This window comes from Aquila chrysaetos, chromosome 6 (genome assembly GCF_900496995.4).
Source record: "Aquila chrysaetos chrysaetos chromosome 6, bAquChr1.4, whole genome shotgun sequence".
NCBI lineage: Eukaryota > Metazoa > Chordata > Aves > Accipitriformes > Accipitridae > Aquila > Aquila chrysaetos.
In genome coordinates, this window is record NC_044009.1 from 29732243 (window position 1) to 29745129 (window position 12887).

Here is a 12887-nt window from a genome sequence, read left to right on the forward strand (position 1 = left end):
TTTATTAATACTGCTACAGATGTTTGTGTATATATTTTAGCATGTTAAACTTACTTTCCTAGAAGCACGTTTATTTTTTTTAGCCTTTTCATCTCTTCTCCTTTTACATGATAACTGCTAGCTAAAGTCCCTGAAATAGCTACCAAAATAATAAAAAAGCAGAAGTTTTGTTGTTCTAATTCTTGCCATCGTTTTTAAAAGCATATTCTGAAACTCCACTGTTTTCAGTAGGAGAAATGGTTGCTCTTTATTAGAAAATTTGAAAGCTGGTTTATCTTAAGACTGATTGTAAGTATCTTTGATTTAATGTGCAAAGATATTTAGTCAGGTAAGCATCAGTGAGTAGCCATATTAACCCAATACATCTTTTATTGTAAAAACTGTGCTTTACAGTGTCAGACTCCTTAGCACTTTAACATGCTTTATTAAGCAGCCTTTAGGTCACCATTATTTCTCAAATTTCTCTCCATGGTTGTATGTGCACAGAATGTATGTCCTTGTAATTTAAAGCATGCAGTTATAATGCATTCTCCTCTATTGCATAAACTTAAATTATCTTATAATAGTTGCCTGTGATTTTTTTTATTTTTAGTGATTCAGTTGTTGACATTTTGGTAAGAATACTCATTTTGTTCTGTATTAGACTTACTAAAATTACTCTGAAATAAAAATAAGCTAATATGTAGGGCTTGAGATCCATAAATCATTTTTGATTACAAATGTGGTTCACCAATGAATGTTATCATTTAATTGAAATTATTTGGACGTAAGTAAAAGTCTTGAGTAATTCAGATTTTAAAGTTATTTAAAAATCTTTATTTTCCTCACTTTCTGTGTGGAGAGCTAGGGATCGAAGTGAATCTCGCAACAAAACACAATCATAGCTTCTAAAATCAATACTGCTGTTGATACCTATTAGGAAAAACAAAGCTGACCTTCTTTAATATCAGTTGGTTTATCTGTGGCAAAGGCATCTATCCGTATGTCCCAATATTGAGAATTACCCAGCTGTATGCGTGACATTTTAACTGATATGAAACAAAGTTTCAGCAGATCCTGAAAGCATATCAAAAAGGAGAAACCTCTTTCCTGCAATCAATCTTCTTAAATGCAATTAATTTTCTTCCGGTCTTTCCTTTGACAGAAAGGGACGAAGGCTCCTCAGGCAGCAGGGAAGATTCACACAGATTTTGAAAAGGGATTCATTATGGCTGAAGTAATGAAATACGAAGATTTTAAAGAAGGAGGCTCAGAAGCTGCTGTCAAGGTGAGCTCCCCATCTTTTTCTTCTCCGTTCCTCCATATGTGCCATTTTTCCATTTCAAGTCTATTTTTCACTGGGAAGAAGTTCTTGATGCTAAGCAAATCTTAACGGTCACCTCTAGCAATAGACCAAAGTCTATTTTCGTCTTTTACATAAGAAAGAATTGAAATTCACCAACTTACTGAACAGGAATGCAACTATTTCAGTATCCAAGGTATGACAGCTTATGGACTAAACGTCAACACTAAGACCAAATGCTATGCTAAATTTTTTTCTCTGTTTATGTGTTAGTGTTCAGAATTTAATAAGCTTTAAAATGAACTTGTTTTTTAAAAAATCAAATTTTTAAGATGAGATAGGAGATTTTTGAATCACGTCTAAGAGGAAATGCAAGAAACACAGAAAACCTGTTTCTTCTAATAACGTGTCATTCTGTTTTGTGTTTGCAGTGAAGGTATTAGAAATGTCAGATGTAAATGGTTAAGAAAGTATTATATTATAAATTTTTTTTTCAGGATTAGTGGATTCCACTCCTAGGCTCTGATAAGCATTAATTAGAATCTTAAAATTTACCATTTCAGTATTTAATTCAATCGCCCTTTGATGTCTTATTCAAAAATGCCATGCCTTACTTTGATTGTTCAGAATGCCAGTAATAGTTGTGTGTAGTCCACGAAAATATATTACAATAGGTGAAGTTTCCTAGCTACTATCTATTTGAATAGACAGTGAAGATATTTAATGAAAAACTTTTTTCTTGAGCTCACGCTTCTTTGTAGTGACACTTCTATTAAGAACAGTTTTATCTGCTTTCTCAACACTAGAGGGCAGAGACTGATTGGGTGCCCAAAGTTGTGCCCTTCTTATAGCTGACAAATTATATCTGATTTGAAGTTATTAAATATGAAATGAATGTGTACATGGCAAATAAATGTCATAAGAAAAACTGTTCTTCTCTGCGCTGCTATTGCATTATTTCCATCTTCTTTAAGTAGAGAAACCCCCCTTTATTTCATACACATTTGATTTCTCGTTTGGCATTTTTGATGTTTTATTAAGGTTTGTATTTTATAAAATGGTGATTACAAAGCACATTAGTTTGATTTAATCAATCTCAGTATTTGAAGGTTCCTACACACTATAATATGTTAAAGAATTTAAAAGGTTCAGCTTTATTGTTTGCTATTTGATAGCTTGAAAGGTATGCAAAATTATGATTTGAAATTCAGCTTATTCTCAGTGGTATCACTAAGGAAGATCATACTGAGCAGCGGGACTTTAATAGGTTTGTTTGAACCCCAGGAAGTGAGGGGAAAAAAATCCCAGTATAATTGGTTCGTTGCGGCATGTGAACTGCCGTATGAAAAGGGAAGTAGAGTTGTAGTTGTAAAGTGAAACCACAGCTATAAATAAATCTAACATTCTGCAGTCAGAAACTACTTCATGTAACCAAGATTCAAATTTTGCCAGCAACAGTTTTTGATGCTCAAATCTGAGTGTTTTCCTTGAGAAGCTGCATCAGTTAATACCTATTAAATTAATCTATAAGTATTTTGCTTGTATATTTTTATTTGCTTTTCACTATGTGAGATTCTAAACATCAAGCTTCCATGTTCAAATTATATTTAATGGTTAAATTTTTATTGTTCTGAACTATCTATGAAGCAAGCCTATTTGCATTTGTTACTCAGTTTTTAAATCAAGGTTAGAAAAAAACCCTTGGTCTTAGAAAAATGTGTTATATTACTCTAGTCTGTTCTAATTTGCATTTAATACAATGTTTCATGCCATACACAATACTAATTACTTTTATATTGCTGGTAAATTTCAGAATTAAATTTGGGAGCTTTTAGGAGTCAACTGAAATAACAGTGGTAATGGGAGTTGCTTGCTTTGTACGTTATCAAGTTGATCGATTTTTAAGTTTGATTTTGTGTGTGTCTAACACCAGTACAGCATAACTAATTTAATGCCAGTGCTGTGAACTATACACTGAATAGCTCTGTGTGGGCTTTGTAGTCTACAGGGATATCACATTATTAGCAATCATATCTGCTTAGGCAAAGCTGGCTTCTACAGATGGCTGCTTTCAAGTGCAAATGAACTGGTTAGACGTGTCTTGTTTAATACATACTCAAGATTCACAAATGGGTATTGATTTTTTCAACCAGTGTTTCTGATAGCAATGGAAATGGATTAAATGGTCTCTAGAGAATTTAAAGGAACACTGTCACTTTTAATTAACTGTAAACTGGTAACAAAAATACATAAACTTGCATTAGTGTGTCAAAATGTATTTAATTCAAGAAGTCTATGCCACTCTGACAACGTGCAATAGCGTGCTAAAGAAAATCTGCATTGTTACTTTGCGGAGGTCAGCTTTTTCTACAAATATTTGTGAGTAATAAGTGTATTCAACTGTAAAATGTCTCTGTACCTGTGCCTGCAGCTTACACTTGCCGATGATTTTTACCGCACTGTTTTATTAGTGTTTATGCCATCAATTAGTCTAATTACTCTTGACTTTGAGCATTATTAGGATCTTCAAAGGAAAGAACTACTAAGTCTACCTGAAAGTAAACCTTTTACAGTCTAAACAGATTTCCGAGGGGGGAAATATGAAAACCTTTGCAAAGTACTGTTTATTATTTATCGATAGTGTCACATGGGATAAGGTCAATCACTATTGCACTATATATTTATTGTCGAGGCTATTTTATCTGCAATTTTCTGTAGGCTAACATCACTGGTGATAACATTCAAATAAGGAATGACAGCAACAAGGTTATCGAGCCTCTAAATTCCTAGACAGCAATATGGGGAAATACGCTGCTTTACAGAGCAGGTTTTGTGAAAGAAAGGTGTCTAAGTTAACTATGTACCAGTAATCTGATCTGTTCTACTGCAACTAAGGTCATTAGTTAACAGCTTTCCTGTAATGGGATCTTAGCATGCCACCACTGTGATAGTGTCATTGAGAATAATGGCACAGTGAGGTCTTGCATGGAAGCACTTTCTCCTGCAAGAGAAAACTTCAAAACAGGAATGGTTATTGAACTAAAGCAGAAGCTCTCAACTTTTCCATATTGTAGATCACTTTTCAAGATAAATGCTTCTGCAGACCACCTCCCGCCCAGTCTGTCAGTCCTAATGCCACAGCTGCTCTGTAGCCTCTATAATACTAGGTTTAATTACGACGAGGTAAAGATAGAAAAATATAATAATAAATTCTAATGTGGAGAGTACTGATATTTAATAGATTCCTTGCCTATTTTCTGCTCTCCTCAAGTACAGCATTTTCATAACGAATTTCCTTTTCATGTCTTTGGTCTATGTGCCTTCTCTTGTATCCTGGTTTCACAGCTTATCTGCTCTTATATCTGTCCTTCTGAAGCAAATTTCTTCTAAAGGAAATTTCTGACAGAAAAACTGAGCCTGTATTTTGTGCTCCTCAGTCCTTCATTATCTGGGCGCAAGCAGACAAGAGAGCCCCGCTCGAAGCACAAGGCATGTACAGTTGTGACTTTTGCATAGCGTTCCCATCTTTAGTTTTGACAGTACTCACTCGTCTAGCCGCTCAGAAGTAGTTCATATACCAGTTTAATAGCCATGCAGCCATGATGCAAACTGTTGCCGATCGCCCTTTCCCGCAATACTGTTTTAGATTCTTGCCGCCAGTGTTTGCCATCTGCAGGTTTTTTAGGTGAAGAAAAAGAAAGCCTGAAAGCTGGGGGGGGTGGGGAATTGAGTTGTTTTAGTGTCCTTTATCTTAAGACTTGCCAGGGTTTACAAATTTACCTCTATGTAATGCAGATGGCATTTAAGCACCACCGATTCAGTGGAGGTTAAATTATTCTTGTATATATTTCATATGTATGTAAAACCAAATTATGTCAAACTGAGGAGTATTGTGGCTGTCAAACTCTGAAGCTGTACTGTTTCTTTACCAAAATGTATTTAAATTATTACAGTTTGAAAATACTGTAAAATGTCTAATGAAATAACCCACTTTCCTTTTGTCTGTTCTATTTACAGGCTGCTGGAAAATACAGACAACAAGGCAGAAATTACATAGTGGAGGATGGAGATATTATCTTCTTTAAATTTAATACACCTCAACAACCCAAGAAGAAATGAATATCAGATGTTTTTCATTGCTCAGAAATAAACTGTGCTGCTTCAAAAAGCACATGAATTTTTATTTAGGATGGAATATCTGGAAACAAAAAGCATACAGTTTCTACCTAGGGAACCTCCCCTCCCCCCACTGAAATTATTCTTGTTTGTTTTGAATTAAAATATGGCACCTCCAGCAAACATGCAAGTTCACTAAATGTGAACAGCTTTGCATTTCAAACGATTAAGACCCTACTCCAAATTGTAGAAGCTTTTCAGGAACCATATTACTCTCATGATACTTCATTAATCTCCATCATGTATGCCAAGCCTGACACGTTTGACAGTGAGGACAATGTGGCTTGCTCCTTTTTGAATCTACAGATAATGCATGTTTTACAGTACTCCAGATGTCTACACTCAATAAAACATTTGACAAAACCAGCCTTGGTGTGTTTGGGGATGTCTGTATTGACTGACTGTGGTGTGCTGAATGCGATACGGCACCTGGTGGATGCTGATTACAGAATTTTAAGACGTGTATGATACAGTAACTGGCAGTATGGGGCAGCTGCAATTGTATCTCGAAAGTGAGTCTTTCATGGGAATCAGAAGATTAGGATGCCAATGATTTGTCTCAAAAAAGTTAATGAATTTGTAGATGGACATTCACTGAAAGGTGATGGTAAGGATAATAAGAACGATGCAGCGTAAATGATTTCTACTGGAGAGAGGAAATACATGTAGAAAAATCACGTTATCTTTGAGACCGAAGCTTTTTTGTTCAAATCATTTTGAAAAAGTATTTCATTCTTGCCTTGGAATGATTAAATTGTGGAGGCTGGAGCAGCGGTGCCTGATGTTGTGTGTTGTCCTCTCAGGTCTGGTTTTCAGGCCAGCGGAGGGTGACGCAGATAGTGTTGTGACGGAAGAGGTCACACTGTGCTGGATAGGTAAGCTGTTCTGCTGAAATAAGGTTGCAGCTGTGAGTACTTTTTTATCCCTTTAACCAGGAGGGAGAGCTGGTCTCTTTGGATAACACAGAAGAATAGGTGGCAAAAATAAAACCAAGTTTGTACTTCTAATGCAAGCTGTAGGATTGCCCTTAAGTGCGGTATGTTTAATGTATTTAAAACAGCCTGACTTTTTTTGAAGTGCCTGTGTGCCTGTGGTTTCAGCTACAGATTCAGTGGGGTCAGGGCTGGGAGAGATGCTGATGTTACCTCTGGCTTCTTGGTGTGCCAGACCTCTTGCGTCTCCGTGATAAATTTGCTTGCTATACATTTTGAAAAGGCAACTTATCACTGGCTAACCTCCCCTCTGTGTTTAAGATATTGGGAGCGCTGGTCATGTCCTGCTCCGAGGCTTCCCTTGAGATGCTGCCTTTGAGCTTCACTGCTCATTTCTGAAAGAGTAAGACATGGGTCAGCCAGAGCCACGAGGCTCATTGTTGAAAAGTTGGCATCTTGCCTTTAATTGCACTGAGAAGACAGAGGGAGGGCAGATGACTTCAATACGTAGTTGTTGGGTTTGTTTTAAAGAATGTCTCCTTTTTTCATGGTGGCAGGAGAGTATTGTAAAGCAGGGAAATTAGGACTTCAGATGTTTTGGAACCCTTGAAATTCTCTTCTGTATCATCTCCCTGGTGCGGCTAGTATTTGTTCTTGGTGTTATTTTGATGTCACATAATTGAGAAAAGATTGGGACCACCAAATCGTGTGTTAAAAGTCAAATCCAAAAGAAGAACGGAGCCTGCCTGTTTCTCTTGGAAGTCAGCAATGTGCTAGTAACAGAAGGGCTCATGCTGGGTTTTAGACACAATGAAAGATGAGTGAGAAGTGGAGTGTATGTGTTGGTGAAAGAGAAGTAACCTCTTTACTGCACTAATACCTGCTGGAACGTGTTCTCTTGTCCTGTCTGAAATTCATTCTGGTTTCCAAAATATTCCTGTGCTTCCTAATGATTACATGTCAGTGAAGAAGTTAGAAAGGACAGCACAATTAATGGATTGCTTTGTATTTTTGCATCTCTTAGTTAGATTTAATAAGCCATATTTGTTTAGATTTGAATTCTATAATGTTTTATGTTTCAGCTTACTAACTTGCCTGAATAGTTTATCTCTTCAGTTGTTTTAACTAATGTTCTTTTAACTACTGAAGCTAATCAATTATTCCAGAATAAAAACAAATTTTATTAAAAGAAAGAATAATCTGATAAGCTCTGTTACTCCTATCACTGGTGACTTGTGGCAACTGCCACATTAAATATGTGCAGCCTGTGTTTCTCCTCAGTGGGTCTATGCATTTAAGATGTACAACTCCTAAAAACTTGTAGATATATGTAGCGTGTTTCAAGCACTCTGTTTTAAATAGAATTGTGGTTTAACTTAAGCCAAGCACACATTATTTATGCATTTCAACCTGTGCAGGTGACTCCAGGTACAATGTATCCATCCTACTCACATTTGCTATTTAAGAAAAAAAAGTGAAATCTGCCTGCATGCTCTTCACTCTTGGTGACCTGTACTCACTGGGCACAATGATGGCGAGTAGAAGGAGACGTTTTGTTTCTCCAGCTGGAGAAGGGTGAGAAAACATTATAGGCACTGATCTTCCAAAATATGGGAAGTAGGGAATTTTGCAAAGGAGGAGGGGTACTAACCCTTCCTCTTAAATTGCATTCCTCAGTCCCTAATAGCTGTGGCATTGATGACATGTTTCTGGGATTAGACAAAAGCTAGTGGAACGGGGGAGACCGCTGCTGCCTGCCTCCAAACTGACCAGAAGAGAGTGCCCGAAAGTGATGTGGAGATGCCAGTGAAAGCAGCTGTGCCTGCACTGGTGTGTGGGGTGACTCTGTAGGAGTAGATCTGGAGAGTGAAGCGGTTGGCACGGAGGACCGGTTGTTCCCATGGCATGTATTTGAGGGGCTACCTTGGACTAGTTGCAGGCTGGTCCTGTGAGGAGTTAGAGGGCAGTTTTCACTTCAGTCTCGAGAGAACCAGTTTGCCATAAGATACCCGAGGGATAACCAGTTTGCCTGCTGTGAGACTCCTGTGCAATGCAGAGCAAAGCAGGGAGGGTGTGCGTGAAGAGGCGCGATCTGGAGATTCACTTTCAAAAGTATGTTCCTGGTCAAATAAAAACATTGCTGTAGACAAGTGAGGGCTTACTGCTGTCTTTTATTGGTAGCATCAATAGCAATATCTAGGTGATGTGCTTGGGCACCCCAATACATGACATTTCAGACCATTAAGAAGCACAAAGAACAACAGAAATTTAACTTTTGAAGACTATTTGTACCCATGGATACCCCTCATGTAAGATATAGTTATCTGTCCTAATCAGCGTTTCCCAGAACAACACAAGGGGAGCAGGCTTGGGCTTTCTGTGTGGGTTAATGTGTCACATAAACCAGTATTTTTTTCCATAGCATGTTACTTAAAGTAAAACAGTGGGTGTGCTCAGTGGTCGGATGAACTGGAAATAGCCACGTAACTGCCTGAAACTCAGGTGTGTTTGTCCGGCTCTCTGAAAATTGAAGTAAACATTCTAGTAGGATAAGAGCCACCAAGATGTAGCTGGCCATCTCTCGGCTGCCGTTTGAGCATCTTTGGGGTCAGAATATTCCACAGAGAAACTGAAGGATTTCCATGTCTTCAGTGCTTAGGCTAGTGTGGGTGACAGGCTAAAACAAATACTTATTTTACATGGTTTCAGCTGTGCACTTCTTGCCACAAGATGATGCGGGTGCTGAAGGTCGGCAAGGGTTCAAAAATGCTCAAAGCCGCTGGGGAAGAAAAAGGGGGTTGACTGGGGAAAAAAAAACCCTGTTAAAAACAGAGGTATCAGTTCTGCTTTTGGAGTGTCCTTTAGTCACAAATCACTGGATGCTGGGAGAAAAACTGGTGTGTATACCTTGTCTCTGTCAGGCATCTGTCAAAAACCAGGATGCTGGACTGGATGGGCCTCTGATCTGACCTAATACCACCATTCTTGCCTCCTCTCCAAAGCAACTTTTCTTCAAAGGCTATCCCCAAACACCACTAAAGAGCACGATTTCTTTAATGTCCTCCCTGGTTCTGCATTTTGATTAAAATCTTTATTTAAAAAAAAAAAAAAGTATCGTAATTTCATGTTTATTTGCTCTTTCATTGACCGTGTCCAGCCCTGTAAAGGTGGTAGCGTTATCGTTAATTGTTTTAAATGATTTACCTTTCCTGAAGGATCCTTTCTTACCTGCTGCAGGTTTCCATCTACCTTCTTCCCTTCATCACCCAAGTTCACCCTGATCTCTTCCCAGACCGCAGGGCCTGGTCGGTCGAGGAGTCTGTATGCCAGAGCGCCTGCTTCGAAAATGCCGTGTTGTCAGCCGTGTTTTCCTTCCTCCTCTCCCACAGAACAAGCTTCCAGCCGGAGTGGCTGCATTGCACCTGGGGTAGCTTAGCTGAACACCTCCTGGCGCTTTATTGAGGCTGCTCCCGATTGCTCGTCGGCGCCTGCCGTGGGCAGGGGCAGCCCTGCCGAGCACGACGTGCCCCTGCATGGGCTCCCGGCCGGCCGGCCAGCAGACCCCAGGCATTCAGCCCAGCGGCAGCGTGCTCCGCTCCTCCCGCCTCTGCCCCGGCAAGCTGGCAAATAACCCCTGTAGCTTCAAAAGTACCAGGAACGTGCTTTCTCCGTGCAGCGTTTTATGTTCTTGTGGCTGCCAGGCTTGTTCAAACTGTCCTTGCAGAGCTCTGTCCGTCCTTATCGTGGCAGTCGGCAGTGATGCTGCATGCCCTGTTCCGTCGGGTGGTTTAAACACTGAGCGTTTCTTCTGCCAGGTGCCGGGTAGGACTGTAAAATTGCATTCTGCAAGAGCAATGTGTGCGGCAAGGTTTTCAGTTTAAAAAATGTTAGCTAAATTTTAACTTTTCTCTCCATTCATGAACTCAGCTCACAGAGGATGAAGGGGGGGAAATCATTAGAAGTTAGTAACTGTTTAAAACTAATAATAACTTGTTTTTATTTTTACTCCCCCCATACTAATTCCATATGTTTGATTATGCTAATCCACCATTTCTCTTCAATTAAGCCAGGAAAACCACCAGAGGCTTTGAAAAAATAATAGTAATAATCAAAGTAGCGGTATTCATCACAGCATCCCAGTGGATTGAAATAGCGGTATGCTGGTAGGGCTTTGAAAGTTTTAAAGTAAGTTCTGCATTTCAAGGCTGTCTTTGAAGCAGTTATTTCTTGGCTTCTATCTACAGGTAGTGCCCATTCCCGATCCATGGGAATAGACACATATGGCAGCGTGTTGCATATTGTGAAATAAGTTACATGTGTGTGCTTGCTGTCATAAACCAATGATTTGGTAGGTGCCTGCTCATCAGAGCTCATTACGGCTCTGCGCGGTTACAGAGTGCCTGTAGCGTTTTATTTTCTACATGCAAAATGTATGTGCTCAGCACAGAAAAACTTTATAAACCATGCAGAAAATAAAATCTGTGGCTGTTGCAAGAGCACATGTGATGTGTAAGTTAACAAAATACATTCATCTGAGTCTTGGAATGTAAGTGGGCAGGCAGATCCGGGCTGGTGGAACAGGAACACGGGGATTTTCCTGCCCTTCACAGCTCCACCGCTGCTGCGGGATGGCTTCGGCACTGCTGGGCCCTGCGGGGCAGGAATTGAAAAGGCTAAGCTGATACATGGGGGTATGTCCAAACACAGATAAGTAACACGCCAAGGGCTATTTCGCTGAGGGTAGGGATGGAGGAAGTACCGCTCTGTGTTGACGAGGTTTTTATCCCCAGTGACCCAAACCCTTCATCTGGAGCAGAGCCGGGTGCAGGGGGCAGCGGCTGCGCTGCCTGCGGACCCCCCGCCGCCACAGCCGCCGGCAGCAGCCCCCCGCCTCGCCCGCGGCGGCACCTCCGGGTCTGACGTTACGGCTAATTGAAGCCTGGACTTGGAAGCGCAGAGTTAAAGCCCCGCGCTGCTTTCACCTCTTACGCCAAGTTCACTTGCTGTATTTCAGTGAGCCTAATGATCGCAGCAGCGTGCGAGGAGGAGGGAAGGTTTGTGAGGGGGATTTGGGAAAGCCGTTTGTGAGGACCTTCACCACCTCACGGCCACGGATGCACAGAGGAGCTGCCTGCACCCCCAGTACAGCCTGAGGTAAGCACACGTGGCCCCAGGTTTGGTACCTACTCCTGACAACAGAGAGTTAAATTGCGCAAAGGGGTTCACAAAGTTTGATTTGTGGTAAACATGTAAGAATTTAAAGGTTAATGAAGTCCTTGCTCAGTAATGAGGAAGGCTGTTGCCCACATAAAAAGGTTCCCAGGAGCGAGCCGGAGCAGCAGGACGGGCTCCGAGGCAGGATGCCGCAGCTCGGCGTGTGAACGCCGGCGCGAGGGTTTAACCGCACCCAGCTGCTGCAGCCTGCCCCAAGGGCGGACGGACGGACGGATGGACAGGACGGAGGTGATGTGGGTGCCCTGGCCGAGGACAGCGACCCACTCCCCTCTCTCGTCCTCCGCCAGGAAAACTCACCTGTGCCGTGCAAGGACAGAACTAGCTCTTGCCAGGGGCTCTGATGCTGCTGAAGGGCCACCTTGCCAAATTTGTCAGCAAAAGATTCAACGTTTGCTCTCCTCTTGAAAATTGCACGCAAAACCATTTAGTTGCCAAAGAGTTAAACTTCCCTGAAATCTGAATCCTGAGCAAAGTATCCAAATTTGGTTATAAATCCTGTTTAAGTTTCAAAGCACAGCATTATTGGAGGTAGCAACAGTAACATCAAACAGCCTTGATAAGATCAACAAATTACTAAGTATAATTGTTTGTGCTGGGGTGTGTGCAAGGAGATAAATAGCTCATAAATTAAACACCAGTGCCTGAGGGTGAGTCATTCATGGATTCAGAGCTGTCCTGACACTCGCAAGCAAAAAGTAATTTTCTCTTAGTTCAGTAATTATGCAATTCAAGATCTGAGATCAGCAATCAGTGCTAGGTGCGCTTGCAAAGGTGGAAGGGTACTTCAGCTATTGGAGTTTCCCATACATTGATTAACAAGAAAAGTCTGTTGCTTGTCCCTGTAGTGGGGGAATATTCTGACTGAGGTACAATTCTTCAAAAAGATAATGAAGAATGAAGGGATTAAAAATACACTAAAGGTCAGTTTTAGCTGATATAAATTGGCAGCACTCTCTTGGCTTCAATAGAGCAGTACTAGTTTATACTAGCAGAAAATCTGGCCCAAATTATTAAAGAAAATCAACAACCCCCCTGTGATAACTGCTGTTAGTCATCCAGACTAGTGCCTGTTTCTGAGAGGCACCTGGCACCTCGCTGGCTGTGCTGCAGCTCGTATGCTCTCACGCGGGGTCATTAGAGCCCCTTCCTGACTTATTCATAAGACCCCGTGAGGATCTTGGTCTAATCAGGGTTTTCCTAAGGACAGAGAATAGTAATGTAATCTGTTATTGTAACAACATCATCTTGATCTGCTTTTATTT

The 12887-nt window shown here is 40.7% G+C and overlaps 1 protein-coding gene across 3 annotated transcripts in view; it reads left to right on the forward strand.

Annotated features, from left to right (window-relative positions):
• Positions 1–5824, forward strand: part of OLA1 (Obg like ATPase 1) — a 103799-nt gene extending 97975 nt beyond the window's left edge. For all 3 annotated transcript variants that reach the window (XM_030018203.2, XM_030018204.1, XM_041124413.1), the window contains 2 exons: positions 1145–1267; positions 5300–5824. In XM_030018203.2, coding sequence (XP_029874063.1) covers positions 1145–1267; positions 5300–5401 — 225 coding nt within the window. In that variant the 3' untranslated portion in view covers positions 5402–5824. The remainder of the gene's footprint in view (positions 1–1144; positions 1268–5299) is intronic.
• The last annotated feature ends 7063 nt before the right edge of the window (positions 5825–12887 follow it).